Here is a 19,086-nt window from a genome sequence, read left to right as displayed (position 1 = left end):
TTCTGGATGTGTGTTGCGGCACGTTGCTGCTCACAACACAGTCACCTCGTTGTCGCCTATGTAGCTGTGGTGTGGTACAGAGTGCGGATCAGGACCAGGTGGTGGCCACGATCGGTGACTATGCTGAAGTGACCAAGTAGTTGCTGGATGTGTGTTACGGCACGTTGCTGCTCACAACACAGTCACCTCGTTGTCGCCTATGTATCTGTGGTGTGGTACAGAGTGCGGATCAGGACCAGGTGGTGGCCACGATCGGTGACTATGCTGAAGTGACCAAGTAGTTGCTGAATGTGTGTTGCGGCACGTTGCTGCTCACAACACAGTCACCTCGTTGTCGCCTATTTAGCTGTGGTGTGGTGCAGAGTGCGGATCGTGATCAGGTGGTGTCCACGATCGGTGACTATAGCTGAAGTGACCAACTGGAATAAGCCGGTAGCATGGTCGTAGCTCTTGACTTGATATTCACTGCAGTTATTTTACGATAACGTCACTTTATTTCGGCTGTCAGTTCAGAACTAAATAATACAAAGAGAGAGAGCTTAAGATTACCCTATATCGCACAGATCACGGCCGCCGACAAGCATCCGAAGTATAGCTTCGTGTGTCGTTCGTCGTCACACGCAGCTTTTCCTGATGTTACTTGTTAACTTACACATATACGCTCATCACACACAGCAACTTGTTGGTATAATTGTTGTAAATTGTCCGCACAGGCGATCCCGGTGCCTTATCAGCGATTGATGTACACATATACGGTCGCCTGTAAAGCAATTTTTACCTGATCTCGTTTGATTCTTTTGTTTTACTTGCACTTGCACGTCATTAGGTTTCAATAACGCTTTATTTAATCCTTTTTTCACCACTCACGATTAAAATCTCCACAACCACTGCCGTCACATGTTCATCACCTCTTTAGAATTTGAACGATATGCGTAGTGGGCATTGTTAATCCCTTGTCCGTAGTTCGGATGCGCCAGTTACAATCCTGTGGCCGAGGTAGGAAAGCTTCCAAAAAAACAACTGAGCAGTTTGAGGTATGAAATGAGAATGCCCCCTTAATTACAAAAGTTGTCTGTTTCCCTCAAAATGTTTTCGTTCGGGTTCGTATTGGCGATCTTCGTTTAATTGTTTGCTCGTCTCGGTTTTTTCGTTTGCTGAATCGGTGTTGTTTCTATGTGGTCGGAGAGAGGGGGGGCATGTTAACTCCCGCCCTGTAGGTATGCTGCGTACGTTGGAGCGGATGCTCTACAAGCAGATTGCTTCTAATGCTGACATCAACTAGCTTTTCCAACAGAAGGTTCTATAATTCCTTCGTTTGGATTTCCTTATCTCATGGTTACACATGGTCAGTTTATTCCGGTAGGCATCCCATATCCCTTCTCTTTTTGCTTTGTTAAAGAGACGCCTGATCGCTTTCCGAAACTTCTCCAATTGGTCGTTCCACCATGGAGCATCTTTATCCCTCTTGACTCGGCCAAGGGAGCAGTTTTCTCTAAACGCGTTAGTAAGACACGAGTTAATATCTTCTACGGCGGCCTCCAGTTTTAGAGTGGTACGGAGTGTTCCGGTTACCCTAGTAACTGGATCTCGCAGTAAGGAGGCATTGAACCCTTCCCAGTTCAGATTCCTGGGATTGCGCCTACGCTCGCTGCATTCTACATTTAGCCCTATGTTAAAACAGATAATTCTGTGATCTGACATAAACTCCTCAGGAGATACGTGCCAGTCGCTTATATACGAAGCCACTGATCTGCTGGAAAGTGTAATGTCCAGAACCTCAGATCTTACCCTAGTAACAAATGTCGGAACATTGCTGACATTTAGGATTTCTAGATTGTTATTCAATATAAATTCTAAGAGTGACTCACCTCTTTGCTTCACGTGGCTGCTGCACCATTTCACGTGATGCGCATTTGCATCACATACGAGGATGATGGGTGAGTGTGTCCTCTTGCCTGTGCAGTGATTTCGGGCGGTGGGCACGCCTCGTCACCGGCAAAGTATGCGCACATCCCACATCTTCTACCACGATCGGTACACAGTCCCGCGTGAGAAATTCTGTAAGTATATAATAATTAATACTTCTACATGCCAAGATACAGGCTCTAGGGCTAGAGGCCCGTTGATCCTAAATTACCTTGGCATTCTTCACGTACAGTCCTTTTATTCCCTGGTTATACCAGGGTTCTTGTACCAGGGCTAGCCCAAGATGTTGTTTGGTGAACATCCTTTCCAGCACAGTCGAGGCCGCCTTGGCGCGATGGATGTTCACCTGAGCTATCCCTGTATTCCCGACCATTAAATGATCGGCTCCATCGTCGGCGTTGCTGATCTGGAAATACCCAGATCACCATCTGCCGGTATCGCTTTCCTTACTCAGCAGGTCTAGTTCCATGCCTAGCTCCTGAGAGGATATCGGGGTCTGATCCCCCATCTCGATGATGGTCGCATCAAGATCCTCATCATCCGCCAGATCCTTGCTGGATTCGGAGAGCTTACTGGGCTTCTCGTTCTCCGCTGAGACTGGTAGATTTTGAAGAGTCTCGACCTGTCTCGTGCCGGCTTTGATCGCTTTGGCCTTCTTTAAACCACAAACTGAGATGTCTCCAAACCTGAAGCTCAGCTTGTGGTCACTAGAGATAATCTTGGCGCATGTGTTGTCATCAATGCCAAGGCTGAGGAGCGAGCCGCCACCCTCATTCTTCCTTGATATGAGACGCCAGTTTTCAGTGTCCAAGTCATTTTGTTTCTTGATCAATTCCATGACCCACTTTGTTGTTTTGTCTCCTGTCCTGCGGCAGAAGATGGTGATTTTGTGTGACGATGTCAAGTCGTCGCCCATCTTTACCTCCAGGGAGACACCGCTCCACTTACTGATGCTGGGGACTGCTAATTGCAGCCACTCAGCAGTGGTTGCGTTGCGGCAGTCCACTATCAGGTGACCCACCCTGAAGTGGATTCCTCCAAACTTAATTAAAGAATCCCAACCGGAGAGGACAATCTCTTCCAGTAGTGCGTCCTCGAGCTGTGAGAGGTTCTCACTGCTGAGGACGACTTTGGGGTACCCCTCTGGTACGACAACAACTTTAATGGCCTCAGTTACGGACGCATATGATGACTTTCGTACCTCAGTTGCCTTTGCAGCCCTTGAGGTACTTTATTTTAGTTACCAGACTACGAAATTTATTTAAGTAACTAAAATGCTAAATGAAGAAATAGATGCATGCTTTGAATATTGGAATACCTTAAACATAGTTTTAAAAAGAAATCAATGAATTTTAAATTTTAATTTAATTTTTATTTTGATTTAGCATTTAGCAATTTAGCATTAATTTATTTAATTTATCTAATTGATATTCCTATATGTTTTCTTACTTATTTGAATATAATTATAAACTTTTGTATATTAACTGTAATTCGGCTAAGGAAACGATCCTGGGTTCTGATAAGCCTGAGAAATTCTTTTTTTTGTAGGTAACAGACTGCTAAATTTATTTTAGTAACGAAAAATACTAAAAGAAAGAAATAGATACATGCTTTGAATATTGGAATCTTTTTATTTTGATTTAGCATTTAGCCATTTAGCATTAATTTATTTAATTTATCTAATTGAAATTGCTTTTTGTTTTTTTACTTAGTTAAATATTTATTTATTTATTTATTGTGATAGAATAGTTTACAAAACTAGACTAACTTAAATAGTATAGCATTGGCTACGGGGCCTACAGCTATATTGATTTACAATGTTATTATTAATATATAATAATATCTAATTTGGTAACTAATTGCTGGCTTGTTATGTAAATTGTCTGTTTTGTTTTTAGATTTTGTGGTATAATTTGTTTTTTTTTTTGAGGAAATGTATGAGTTTTTGTATGTTATCTGGATTGCGTTTGATAAGAGGGTCTAGAGGGTTGGTGTTGTTAAATATGTCTTGTTTGGCTTGTAGGAGGGATGGGTATGAGTTTAATATGTGGCTTATTGAAATATCATCTTGGCAAAACGGACAAGTTGGTATTGAATTGGGATTTAGGTAGTGTTGGTGGATTATGTTTGCGTGTCCTAGTCGAAGTCGTATTATTTTTATTTGGTCGAGTCTGTTCCAATTTGGGTGAGATTGTTTGAGGTAATCCCATGTGTGTGAGGTGTTCGTGTTAATAGATTGGTACCATGGACTGCAGTTTATTATGTTTTCTTTCTTTTTGGTCGCAAGGTCGGCTTTAAGCTGTTTTTTTATATCTTTGGTATATATGTTTGGGGTGAGGATAAGGCATATTGCTTGCTGATTTTGCAGCTTGATCGGCTAGTTCATTTCCTTTTATTCCTGAATGGCCAGGAATCCACATTATTTTAATTTTAGATGCAGGTTGCGTTATTAGCGATCGTATTCTGCTTGGGTAAAAGTTGTTATTATTTGTGTTTTGGATTAAATCTATTGCTGATAGGGAGTCGGAAGAGATAATAAATTTGCCTCTTCGGTTTTTAATAAGTTCTATTGGTTCTAGGATGGCGATTGTTTCGGACGTGAGGACGGATGAATATGCAGGCAGTATGCCTCTATGTATTTCAAGACGTCTGTTTCCGTCGTAATGGCGAATGTTATTGCGTAATTAATAAATTTTTGAACCGTCAGTGAATATGAAATTCTGAGTTTTAAGGTTATTCTTTGTGTGTTCGTATAATTTTCTGTATTGGTCTGGGGATGTTTGTTCTTTCTTGTGGATTCTGAGTGATGTGTCTATTAGATTGGGGAGGGTCCATGATGGCCTGTATTTATGGAGTTTTACTGGTTTGTAGGGTAGATAAAGTTCTAGGGTAAGCTTGATTGTTCGGTCTATTATTGGTGTTTTTTCTTTTTAGTTTTTTATGCTTAACGAACTTATGTATTGGTGTGTTTTTGGAGAAGGTTAGGTTTTGAGATAGTTTGGCTATTTGAAGGTCCCGTTTCGTTGCTATAGATGGAGTATTTGATTCGTAAAGTAAGTTATTTATTGGGGTAGAGCGATAGGCTCCGAGAGCCAGACGGATGACGGAGTTAAATGGTGTTTTTATTTTGTTTATAATGCTTTTAGGAGCATGGCCATACAGAAACAAACCATACTCTAGGTTGGCTATAACTGTTGTCTTTGCGAAATTAATTAGAGTATGAATTATTTAAGGATTGATCGCTCCGCCTTGCGATGCTGTTGTTGTCAGGAATCCTCCATAGGTGAAGGGCTTCCTTCGCTATCTACTCCGGGGAGTCTGGGGAGCAGGAGATTATTATTTACGTTGAGAGGAACTTTCTCCTTTTAACTTCCAGCCTTGTGGTCTGGTCTGCAGAGTAATTAATAAAAATATATCTTACGACGCTTAGTCGGAGTTGACGAGCTGCCGCTCTTTACTCTGGTAAATGCCAATTCAAACTGAACTTAAAATGATTCTTAAAGCTAAAAAAGACTCGCAGCGGCCACGCAAATATGCTGTGTTTGCCGGCTGCGCACGGGTTTCCGGCCCAATGCTGAGCCAACTGTTCTAGTCCGTTGGCTTGTGTTCACTTATACGTGTTGCAATTAAATTTAAGACTAGATAGACATTTTATAGTATTTAGCTTATTGTGTAGTGTGGATAGAAGTAAGTTTATGTGTGTGTTCCATTTGTATTTGTTGTTTAAGGTCATTCCTAGAATTTTTAAGGAAGTAACGGTAGGTATTTGGATATTGTTGCAGCTTATCTTGCATGTGCAGTGGTGTTTTCTGCATATGCGGAGGTGTTGGCATTTGGATAGGGATAGCGATGCCCCTGAGTAGGAGCACCATTTTTCTATATCGTTAAATAGGTTGTCTAAGCTGAAGTTTGTATTTGTGTTTTTGTTGAAATTTATTATAAGGAAGAAGTCGTCGGCGTATGCATTGAATTTAATATCTTTATGTAGGGATATGATGTTACATAATTTATTGAATGCTATGAGGAATAGTATCACGGATACGGGTGAACATTGGGGGATTCCGTTGAATAGGGGTAATGGGTTTGATTTATGCGGACCGACGCGTACAGTTATTTTCCTGTTACACATGATATTTTTAATGTACTTTATTATTTTGGGGCCGTTTTCCATTCCTGCAATTGCTGGATTATGGAGTGCACGCCTACTCGATCGAAGGCTCTTGAAAAATCAAGAGTGACGAGGGAGGTGTTTTTTAAATCCAAATTGGTTGTCGTTAAGTAGATTGTTATATGCCACTAGCCACCAGAGTATTTTCGCTATTATTTTATCAAGTGTTTTTGCTATACAGCAGTTGAGAGAGATGGGTCGGTATGAGGAAGTTTTCGTTTTGTCGGTGTTTGGCTTGAGGATTGGGATGATTAGGCTTGTTTTGTAGGCTTATGGTATGCGGCTATTGAATATTTCATTAAATAGTTTTGTTATTCTGTTTTTTGTTATGTGGGAGCTATTTTTGATCATTTGATAAGAGATTCTATTTAGTCCTGGAGCACATCCTTTTAATGTTTGTAGGGCTGAGCTAAGTTCGAGATAAGTTATGTTTTCTTCTATGGTTTAGGCTATTGGATAGGGGGTATAGTGATGTAGGTTATTTCTATATTTATTGTTCCGGAACTCCTCTGAAAAGTTTCAGTCAGATGGATGTGTGTTAGGTGAGGTTTGTCGAATGGAGAGGTTTTTCAATTCTATTGATTAGAGCAGCTTCTTTGTTCACGTTGTGGGAGGTGGGGTATTTCTTGTTAGTTTGGTGGGTAAGTGCGTTGAACTGTTCCCAGTTGGCTTCTTCGAGTTTAAAAAAGGGTCTGTTGAATTTTTTTGGATTGTTTGTTGGAAATAGTGTTGTGATAATAGGGAAATGGTCGCTACCATGAAGATCGCTTAGTATTTCCCACTTGGCGTGGGGGGCTAAGATTGGAGAGCAGAGTGTGAGGTCTATGTGTGTGTATGTAATGTTTGTTGAAAAGTGTGTGGGAGATTTGTCGTTTAACAGAATAAGGGACTTATTGTTTTCCCTCGTGTATTTGTTGTTGGGGAGCCCCAGGATGGGTGCCATCCATTAAAATCTCCCGTAATTAGAGAGGGTGTTTGTTGTATATTAAATGTGTTTTGGAGTGTCTGGTTGGTAATGTGTTTGGTCGGAGAAATGTATGTGGAAAATATGTTTAATTTAAGTTTAGATTCTATTTTTATAGCTATTGCTTCTATACCACTTATGATGTTGAGGACAGTGTAATGGATTGACTTGTACACTAGTAGTGCTACGTCCCCAAATCTGTTGGTGGCATGTTTGTTAATAGCTTGTAGTTTATTGGGGTTGGAATGTTATTAGTGTATTGTATATGGGTTTCTTGAAGGGAAATTATGTGAGGGGAGTATTTTTTGATTAGAATAAGGAGTTGGCTGTAGTTGTGCACATATCCTTTTAAATTCCATTGCATTTTAGTTAGTGACATTTGTGAGAAAATTAAAGCTTATAACTTACATAAGTGCTCATATAAGTGCTCAAGTGTAGCAAATTTAGAATAAATATCAATGCAACTGATGTAATGTTTTCCCTTAGATGAATAATCTACCACAAATTTTTCTCGGCAATGTTCCGGCTTAGGTGTTTCTATGTTCTGTTTTAGCCAAATTGCATATGTTGCATTCGTTTATTACATTCTGAATTAGTAGTTTGCTATTTGGAAAGAAGTAATTTTCTTTATATAATTTTGTCATTTTCTGTATACTAGAGTGTAAAAGTTTTTCATGTGATTTCTTTGAATTCGGCGTATGAACCAACGTTCTTTAATAGGAAAAGACTGCGAATTACTTTTGTGTAGGTGGTATTAACAATTTCTATGTGTGCTCTTTGAATAATTTCAAAATCTACATCGCTCTCAATATAAATGGTAATGTTTCTATGGATAAAGTGATCGAGAAAAATTTGTTTGGCCTTTTCAAGTGTCATTACATCATATTGAATTGTGGTAATGGAGTTACCGAATATTATTGAATGCTCTACTTTATTTTTATCGGATTTAATAAAGTTTATTTGTTTTTTAAAAAAATGTTTTGGTTTTTCTGTTAAATGAATAAGGTTGCTATTGTCTTCTTCTGCACTATGTTGAGTAGCTTCACTATGATGATTTTCTTCAATTTTAATTCTTGATAATGCATCGCCAACTGAATTTTCTTTCCCTTTGATATAATCTATTTTAAATTGGCAGTACCACTTCAACCTCCGAAGAGATTAGTCGTGCCACTCAGTTTAAAGCCTCGCTTCGCGTAAGCCCAAAACCCTTATCAGCAAAATCTTGATAAACAAATATCAACCACAAAGAGAAAATAAAAAACTTAACAACAAAAACAACAACACCGCTAACCCGGGCTCAAGCCCTTAACCATCAATCATGACAGACCCACCAAACATTTACCAAATTACTTCAAAAACATACCAATCCCAATTAGGCGAACCTAAATTTATAATTATTAAAAGAAATGACAACAACTCTTTCGAAAGAACTTCACCATTCATCATAAAAAAAATCGGTGGACTTTGCCTGTGGAGGAGAAGTTGAGGGATGCAAACGTACAAGAGACGGCAACCTGCTAATAAAAACCAAAAACGAATTACAAGCCAGAAAACTCCTAAAACTAACAAAAATTGCAGATGTGAATGTAACAGCAAGCGAACATAAAACATTAAACTTCTCCAAGGGAGTTATTTACTGTAACGACCTTAGACACATCGACGAAGACACAATTCTACAAGAACTAAAACCACAAAAAGTAACTGAAGTTAAAAAAATAATGAAACGGCAAAACCCCAACTCTAACTCAGACACCAACAACATCACCTTAGTTGAAACTGGACTAATAATTATAACCTTTGAATCGCATAAGCTCCCCGAAATAGTACGAATTGGTTACGAAACAGTCCGAGTACGAGACTATATCCCACTCCCACTTCGATGCAAAAAATGCCTCCGCTTCGGTCATCCAACACCCATATGCAAAAGTGTAGAAACTTGCATCAATTGCTCAGAAGCAAAACACACAAACGACGGAGAAAATTGCACAAACGAAAAGAACTGCTTAAATTGCCGAAACAACCCAGAACTCGACCATCAACACAGCCCAATTTACCGAAAATGCCCTACGTTCATAAAAAACCAGGAATTAACAGCCATCAAAACCACACAAAAAGTTGACCATAAAACTGCCCAGCACATATATTTCGAACGTCACGGCTTCCAAACGAAAAACACCTATGCCAAAACACTTACAAACGGCACAACCCAGAGGACAACAAACACTCCGTCACCTAATATTAACTCAAACACAACCCAATCACAACACCAAAATCCACACCACACACCCACATCAGCAACACAAAACACTTCATCTAAGACACCAACAACCGAACCAGCCAAAACAGCCTTACTATCCAACCATCCACACCAACTCCATCACCATCACCACAGCCACGACAAACTAGAAGACATGGATACCGACTACACACCTACCAGAAAACCATCTACGGCATACTCATCACAACTCACAGAAGACCTAAAAATAAAAATCTTCCCGAAAGATAAGTCCAATAACCTATCCATAAACCTTAAAGCATCGAAACTAAAGGCCAAAGCTCTAAACAAAAACAAGCACACTAACAACAGCGACAGCGAATCCATATAGAACCTTAAACTCTACACAAAACCTAAACCGTTAACACTACCTTTAAGTAAGTTTAATTTTAATTTAACTTAAGCTTTAATTTTCTCACAAATGTCACTAACTAAAATCCAATGGAATTTAAAAGGATATCTAAACAACTACAGCCAACTCCTTATTCTTATCAAAAAATACTCCCCTCACATAATTTCCCACCAAGAAACCCATATACAACACACTAATAACATTCCAACCCCAATAAACTACAAACTATTAACAAATATTGCCACCAACAGATTTGGGGGCGTAGCACTACTAGTACATAAGTCAATAAAACACACTGTCCTCAACATAACAATCGATATAGAAGCAATAGCCATAAAGATAGAATCTAAACTTAAATTAAACATATTTTCCACATACATTTCTCCGACCAAAAACATAACTACCCAGACACTCCATAACACATTTAACATACAACAAACCCCTTCTCTAATTACGGGTGATTTCAATGGATGGCACCCATCCTGGGGCTCCCCAACAACAAATAAACGAGGAAAAATAACTCAAAGATTCATTGACAACAATCACCTTATCCTGTTAAACGACAAATCTCCCACACACTTTTCAACACACAATACATACACACACATAGACCTCACACTCTGCTCTCCAATCCTAGCCCCCCACGTCAAGTGGAAAATACTAAACGATCTTCACGGTAGCGACCATTTTCCTATTATCACAACACTATTCCCAACAACCAATCCACAAAAATTCAACAGACCCTTTTTTAAACTCAAAGAAGCCAACTGGGAGCAGTTCAACGCACTTACCCACCAAACCAACAAGAAATACCCCACCTCCCACAACGTAAACAAAGAAGCCGCTCTAATCAATAGAATTATTCTTTATAGCGCAAACCTCTCCATCCCACAAACCGCACCTAACACACATCCATACAGGGTTCCATGGTGGAATAAACACCTCGACCAATTACGAAAAGAAAAACAACTTACCTGGAAAAAATTAAACCGCACAATTACTGTTGACAACATTCTAGACTATAGACGCAAAAACGCAATATTTAGATACGAACTAAAAAAGAGGAAAAAAGAAGCTTCCAGCTCTTTCACCTCAACCATCCATCCCACTACTCCCTCATCCAAAATATGGGCCAATATAAGACGCTTCTGCGGACTTAACCCAGCAAAACAAATCCATTTCATCACAAACCCAGTAACCAATGAGACAACATTGGCCAGCAACGAAATTGCTAACATATTCGCACAACACTTTTCTGACCTCTCCGGCGACTGGAACTTTTCAGAGGAGTTCCGGAACAATAAATATAAAAACAACCTACATCTCTACACCCCCTCTCCAATAGCCCAAACCATAGAAGAGAACATAACTTATCTAGAATTTAGCTCAGCACTACAAACATTAAAAGGATGTGCTCCAGGACAAAATAGAATCTCTTATGAAATGATCAAAAATAGCTCCCACACAACAAAAAACAGAATAACGAAACTATTTAATGAAATATTCAATAGCCACATACCTCAAGCCTTCAAAACAAGCCTAATCATCCCAATCCTCAAGCCAAACACCGATAAAACGAAAACTTCCTCATACCGACCCATCTCTCTCAACTGCTGTATAGCAAAAACACTTGATAAAATAATAGCGAAAATACTCTGGTGGCTAGTGACATATAACAATCTCATTAACGATAAACAATTCGGATTCAAAAAAGGCAAATCGACTTCGGACTGTCTACTCTATGTAGACTATCTCATAACGAAGTCAAAAATGCACACCTCCGTCGTCACTCTTGATTTTTCAAGAGCCTTCGATCGAGTAGGTGTGCACTCCATAATCCAGCAATTGCAGGAATGGAAAACGGGACCCAAAATAATAAAATACATTAAAAATTTCATGAGTAACAGAAAAATAACTGTCCGCGTCGGTCCGCATACATCAAACCCATTACCCCTATTCAACGGAATCCCCCAAGGTTCACCCATATCCGTGATACTATTCCTGATAGCATTCAATAAATTATCTAACATCATATCCCTACATAAAGATATTAAATTCAATGCATACGCCGACGACTTCTTCCTTATAATAAATTTCAACAAAAACACAAATACAAACTTCAGCTTAGACAACCTATTTAACGATATAGAAAAATGGTGCTCCTACTCAGGGGCATCGCTATCCCTATCCAAATGCCAACACCTCCGCATATGCAGAAAACACCACTGCACATGCAAGATAAGCTGCAACAATATCCAAATACCTACCGTTACTTCCTTAAAAATTCTAGGAATAACCTTAAACAACAAATACAAATGGAACACACACATAAACCTACTTCTACCCAAACTACACAACAAGCTAAATATAATAAAATGCCTATCTAGTCTTAAATTTAATTGCAACACGCATACACTGCTTAATGTCGCAAAAGCAACAATTATAGCCAAACTAGAGTATGGTTTGTTTCTGTACGGCCATGCTCCCAAAAGCATTTTAAACAAAATAAAAACACCATTCAACTCCGCTATCCGTCTAGCTCTCGGCGCCTATCGCTCTACCCCAATAAATAACTTACTTTACGAATCGAGTACTCCCCCCTTAGAAATGAAAAGAGACCTTCAAATAGCCAAACTATCTCAAAACCTAACCTTCTCCAAAAACACAGCAATACATAAGTTCTTAAAGCCTAAAAAAACTAATAAGAAAAAAACATCAACAATAGACCGAACAATTAAGCTTAGCCTAGAACTTAATCTACCCTACAAACCAATAAAACTCCAAAAACACAGGCCATCATGGACCCTCCCCAATCTAATAGACACATCACTCAGAATCCACAAGAAAGAACAAACATCCCCAGACCAATACAGAAAATTATACGAACACACAAAGAATAACCTTAAAACACATAATTTCATATTCACTGACGGTTCAAAAATTTATTAATTACGCAATAACATTCGCCATTACGACGGAAACAGACGTCTTGAAATACATAGAGGCATACTGCCTGCATATTCATCCGTCCTCACGTCCGAAACAATCGCCATCCTAGAACCAATAGAACTTATTAAAACCCGAAGAGGCAAATTTATTATCTCTTCCGACTCCCTATCAGCAATAGATTTAATCCAAAACACAAATAATAACAACTTTTATCCAAGCAGAATACGATCGCTAATAACGCAACACGCACCTAAAATTAAAATAATGTGGATTCCTGGCCATTCAAGAATAAAAGGAAATGAATTAGCCGATCAAGCTGCAAAATCAGCAAGCAGTATGCCACTTATCCTCACCCCAAACATATATACCAAAGATATAAAAAAACAGCTTAAAGCCGACCTTGCGACAAAACAGAAAGAACACATAATAAACTGCAGTCCATGGTACCAATCTATTAACACGAACACCTCACACACATGCGATTACCTTAAACAATCTCACCCAAATTGGACCAGACTCGACCAAATAAAAATAATACGACTTCGACTAGGACACACAAACATAACCCACCAACACTACCTAAATCCCAATTCAATACAAACTTGTCCATTTTGCCAAGGTGATATTTCTATAAGCCGCATATTAAACTCATGCCCATCCCTCCTTCAAACCAAACAAGATATATTTAACAACACCAACCCTATAGACCTTCTTAGCAAACCCAATCCAGATAACATACAAAAACTCATACTTTTCCTCAAAAAAACTAAATTATACCACAAGATATAAAAACCAAACAGGCAATTGTACATAACAAGCCAGCTATTAGTTACCAAATTAGATATTAACTAAATTAAGATATAATAACATTGTAAATAAATATAGCTGTAAGCCCCGTAGCTAATGTTATACTATCTAAGTTAGTCTAGTTTTGTAAACTATTCTATCTATCATAATAAATAAATAAATATTTTAAATTGGTATTCGCTTAATCTAACTCCCTATCTTTCTAACTTAGCATTCGGTTCCTTTAAGTTATGAAGCCATCTTAGATGGAAGGGTTGGGAATATTGTGAGTAACTTGGTCGATATTGAGTTTGAATTTTTGTGCTTTCGAATTCTGATTAGAATTTGAATTTTTATTACGATATTCTGGGTTTTTATTAAATTCAAAATTAATGTGTTCTTCATAAATTCCCTCATTTTGTGCAATGGTAATTAAGGATCTTAAGTCTGTAATATCGTTATGAGCTATTATAGTAAATAATTGTATTGGTTGTTTCCATATCAGTATCTTAATAGAGTCTTTAATAGCCTGAATATATATATTCCAAATTAATAATTGACGTCGTCTTTCCGCTTCTTCGAAGAATGCTCTCAGGTTTCCTCTGTATGGTGAAGTTCTCCAGAAGTTTGTAGTTTGGAGTTTGAGTTTTAAATTGAGGGTAGGCCAATCTTCGAAGTTCGGAAGTCCCAAAGATCGTGTAACCTGTCCGTCCAAGTTCCTTTCGATGGCTCCCAGTAGAATCCTCTGTTGTGTGACATCATTGGCTTGGTAGAGCGAAATTACGTAATCCACTCTGCTGACGAAGGTGTGAAAGGTTTCTGGATCACCCTTGAATGACATAATGTGTGTGAGCTGCAGACGGGCTTCGGCAAGGTTGTTGTCGCAACGATTTGGGGTACGGGGTAATTGGTTGAGACATTATTATTGTAAAATTTTAAATTTTGTGTTTTATTTTTTTTTTGTTTCGGATTTAATGTTATGTTTTTCTAGTTTCACTTTTTATATTGTTAATATTTAATTTTAGTGTTGTATTATTATTATTATTATTGCTTTATTGTTCTTTTTTTTTATAAAAGTTTTTTTTTTACTGCACTTTCTTATAATTTTATATGTTGGTTTTAAAACTTAGTTGCCTTTGGACTTAATGTTTTTTATTATCGTATTTATTACGATTTTTTTTAACCGAATTGGAATTATAATCTAAGTAGAAGAGTTTCCACGAATTTATTTTGGGAAATATTTCGAGCACTGGATTTTAATATTTAACTTATTTTCCACTCGAACGTTCTTTTCTCGGATATTTTTTGTATCCTACCGACTGCGGAAGTAAAATTATGTTATGTTTCTTAAGTCTAAGATTATTTTGTCCAACTAATTTATTTTTCATGGAGATCATCTTTCCGTCTGCGTTAGGCGCGGGTATGTTGATTATTTACATGTGAGCACCATGAAAGTTCATTTGTGACTGAACTTCTTCTTGTCTTCTTACACATCTATTTATACTACTGTATAGATATACAGACTTAAATATATGTATGTATAAGATGCGTGCATTGCAGTTCATACCAGAGTCGCAATTTAACGACATATCGAACTAGGGTTGATTTTTAACACACTCCCTCAATGCGAGCATCCTACAATTGTTTAATTTAAAAATTTTACAAAATAATAAAATCAAAAAAATTCCGTACATTTTTTAATATATGGTAGCGTTAGAGCTTTTTCCGTGTTTTTAACGTTACAGTGGCCAAACCATTTTCTTAAAGTGTGAGCGTGGTAAAGTTTTGAATCAAAGTATAAGAGAGTAGGCTTCTCAACCATCTAGCCTTATATGTTGCCGACCTGAATCCATACGATTTAAAAAAGGCTATTTCATTTGTGAATGTTAAAAGGGTTGAGTACGTACCATCGTAGTCCTTTATAAATTTTGCATTAGCTTGTTGTCTTTGAACAGTGATAAACTTTGGTAAAATATTCGGTACAATAACTTTCTCATTGGAAAAATTGGCAGACATGAGTCTTATGAGCTTATCCCTTGTATGTACTTTGTTCTCCGTTAGTGTATAAGTAGTTTCATAGATTACTGCTTCTGGTGTCAAATTACATTTTAATGTAAGAGTTAGGTGTATATCCAATTTTGCACCTAAATATTTTTAATATGTATAATGCAAAATAAAATTTTTTAGCGTTATATAAAAAACTCACCATTACTCAAATCATGTAATAAACGTTCTTTATCAGGTGGCGGCATATTCCATAGAGATATGGAGTTTTCATAAAACTTAATAGCGGTAACATCAACCGCGTCATAAAGCATCATAGAATCCGATGCATAGTTATCCAAAATTATACGGTTAGTTAGCTTTTGAAAATCGGAGTTTGAAAATTGAAGAATGTCGGAATTGCTTTGTGAAACATATATTGGTTCATAATGATTGATTTTTACTGCTATATCCGCCTTTTGTGGTATATTAGGCTTACCGACTGTTCCAACAAGTGCAAATAGGAACAGTGGACTCCAAATCAGGGCAATGAGAATTAATATAATTGTTCCACCAATTAGAAGTTTTGAATACAAAGCTTTCGGTTCTCCTCGTAGAACAGGAAAGTCTGTATCCATTTGCCTATAGCAACGTACAATAAACACCGACTGGAAAATGTCCTCCATTTTTATCCATTCCATTACTGTAAGAGTTGTATCTATGCATACCCAGTCTAACATTGTTCGCAGAATATACAAAAATGGTATTTCCATGTAACTAAATAAAGATTAAATATAAATATATATTATTAACGTATTAAACATCATACATTTGATAGAAATTTTGCTAGTGTTAGGTATCTAGATGAAGATTATGAAAGGATTCCTTATGAACATTGTCATCTAACTGCTTTTTTTGTAATTTTATTATTTAACCAGACAATATATACTATATGGAGGTTACATCCACTTGCACGGCAAAAAATTTGTTTTCTTGTGAGTTTTTCTAGTAAGTAATATCTAAAATGTTTTTAGAAAAAAAGTAAATAGCAGCATTTAATTTGAAAAATATTTAGACTCTTGTTTAAATAGTGGACTCCCAGTAGGTCCTCCGAAATAATAATAAAGTGGGAACCTACTTAAAAGGCTAATTAACGGCAAAAGTGCTGAAAATATCAAAAAAAATTCTACTTAAATACTTGAAAATATATCCACAGTAGAGTCAAACAATTTATTTTTCTTGATAAAGTGGTATACACTCAGGACAAATACACTAGAATAACAAGATGCGTAACCGCCATACATTGGTTTGGCACTATGCAGCCACTTTTTTGGTGACGGCCAAAATTGGTCTCTGTCCGCTCGCTTACGCTGAGAGCGTAAGAAATCTAAAAATAGAATATGCTTGCTTGTGTGAGTAAAAACAATAGACGAGAACTTTTATATGTGCGTTTTATATATGCGTACTTGAGCTAGAAGACGATTTTCGGGCCGAAATCAATTCTGATCGAAGAAACGAAGTTTGGAGTTTTGACCAATTTCGTAGCAATATTATGAAATAAAAAAATAATTAAAAATTCACTACCTGACAATTATAATTTTATAGTTTTTTAAATTCGTTGTTACAATCGTTTACATATTTATATATACATATGTTGATAATTAATTATGTGTAATATATAGAAAATTCATTATTTACTTAAAAACATAATGAGAAAGCACTACTTTTATTTGTGCACTTAATGCATTGCTCAATAATAAAATTTTTTATACACATTTGTTTTTCATTATTTTAAAAAATATTTCAAAAACTTTAATGTGTATTTTACAAACATATAAAAAATAAATATCAGATGGTGCCATTAGTTTCCCGAAATCCACTTCTATTGAGAATAAAAATTTATAAAATAAATACAAATATGAAAACGGTTTATTGCAAAAATCATATCTTGAGGCACGAAGTGCGGACACAAGAACTCAACAATCATTGCCTTATTAATTTTTCACACGTTGCAAGCTGAGTACTCTAATGACAAATATTCTAATATAAAGTCATTTTTGAGAGATATTATGATTCGGCTATTAGTATTTCTATGCTATAAGGCAATTCCAAACAATAATTTTGCCATAATTGTGCCAATTGATTCAAAATAATATAGATTTAAAGTCTAAGGTGAAAGGCATATTTTGTCAAATTTATAATGCATGAACATACGTGTGCACACATACAGTTGTCTGCTATCACTGTATGCGTAGAAAACAGCTGTTCGCTGTAGCGCTCTCCGCTCTTGAACAAAAATTCGAGAGAGCCTGGAGCCACCTCTAGAGCCACGTCGAAAAAATCGTGTGCCATCTTGTTATTCTAGTGTCTTTGGTCAATCCATAAGTGTGTATGTGACAGAGTTTAAAGACATGCCGATTTAAATGATCTGGATGACTTACAGAAATTAATTTTTGCTAACCGATCGCTGCAGCCCCTTGCAAAGATGTTTTCCAACCTCGAGCGTGAGTTAACAGGTTGGGTAAAGCTGTTAACCGTCCTGCCTGATGCACTTAAGACCGCAACCAAAAGTGCAAGGATACATAAGCTCATGTCGGACAGAAATATTAAAAATGGAGAAAGTCTACGAAAATACTTTTGTCACATTAAAAAGTTAGTGGCGAATTGAGGATTCGCGTGGCAATAAGCTACTACTCTACAATGCAAAAATTTATTGAGCGAATTTGTGAATATACTAAACTGAATATATGATGCAAACGATACCCAATAAATATTTACAAAAAACTACCTCCAAGAATCTAGCAGTGTAGAAACTGAACAGGGATACGAAATGTTACATCTATCGTGCTAAATGGCAAATAGGTAAATAAAATAAATGTTGATTATCAAAGGTATATAGTAATGCGTTCAAAGTAACAATTTCGTTCGCATCGCTTAAGAATTTCCAACAAACGCACTCTGCGAAAAAATGGGAGCAGCCAGCATGTGTAAAGTGTGTAAGCTCTCGCATATATGTACATATGTGCATAGCTGTGGAAGTAAATAATGAAATATGTACTGCTATGAATTATAGTGGAAGTAAATATAATCTAAAATTTTTTGAAGCTAATAATAAAAAATTAGTTATAATGACTAACAAGCAACATTAAAATCCAATGTTAAAAAAGTGCAAAAGTGGAATGCGCTTAATTCCTAACGATATAATGATATACTCTAGATCGCGCAGATTTCCAAATGTGGACGCGATCATCCAGACTTCCGAGTCAGAATACAGAAATCCAGTTATTTTGGTCAACAAAACGAGACGGACGCCGAATTAACAATATCTTATTAACAATGTCCAAATCAGATATCACTTTCCCTTACGTTTAATAAAGCATGAAATGAACATTCAACTCAATCGACTGTAAAAACGGATTCAATCACTTAGATATTAAAGAATAAATTCAAAAATATGTATCGTTCGTCACTCAACACGGACAATTCTATATCGCCGAGTATCTTTCCATTTTACAATTCGCCAAGCAGATTGCAACGTCATGTAAACTTTAAACTTTAAACTTTAACTTTTTTATCTAAAACGCAATAACTACTGACTAAACTGAACGCTGACAACGTAATAGTCCCAGCAAAAACCGATAAAGAAGCTTTAGAAAAATAAGTTAAGTAAAACATTAGAAAAA

General features: G+C 36.9%; 1 protein-coding gene across 2 annotated transcripts in view; it reads right to left on the bottom strand.

Annotated features, from left to right (window-relative positions):
- The window catches only part of LOC116801542 (piezo-type mechanosensitive ion channel component), an 85,045-nt gene that overhangs the window by 16,630 nt on the left and 49,329 nt on the right, over positions 1 to 19,086 (bottom strand). Inside the window, exons 1-3 of one of the 2 annotated variants that reach the window (XM_032721859.1) lie at positions 18,192 to 18,987; positions 15,627 to 16,180; positions 15,328 to 15,564 (exon numbers count right to left, since the gene is read on the bottom strand). In XM_032721859.1, coding sequence (XP_032577750.1) covers positions 15,328 to 15,564; positions 15,627 to 16,176 — 787 coding nt within the window. In that variant the 5' untranslated portion in view covers positions 16,177 to 16,180; positions 18,192 to 18,987. Of the gene's footprint in view, positions 1 to 15,327; positions 15,565 to 15,626; positions 16,181 to 18,191; positions 18,988 to 19,086 lie in introns of those variants that run through there. The other variant, XM_032721858.1, reaches the window with a different exon arrangement.

This window comes from Drosophila sechellia, chromosome 3R (genome assembly GCF_004382195.2).
Source record: "Drosophila sechellia strain sech25 chromosome 3R, ASM438219v1, whole genome shotgun sequence".
NCBI classification, from domain to species: domain Eukaryota; kingdom Metazoa; phylum Arthropoda; class Insecta; order Diptera; family Drosophilidae; genus Drosophila; species Drosophila sechellia.
This window is presented reverse-complemented; position numbering and strand designations above follow the sequence as displayed.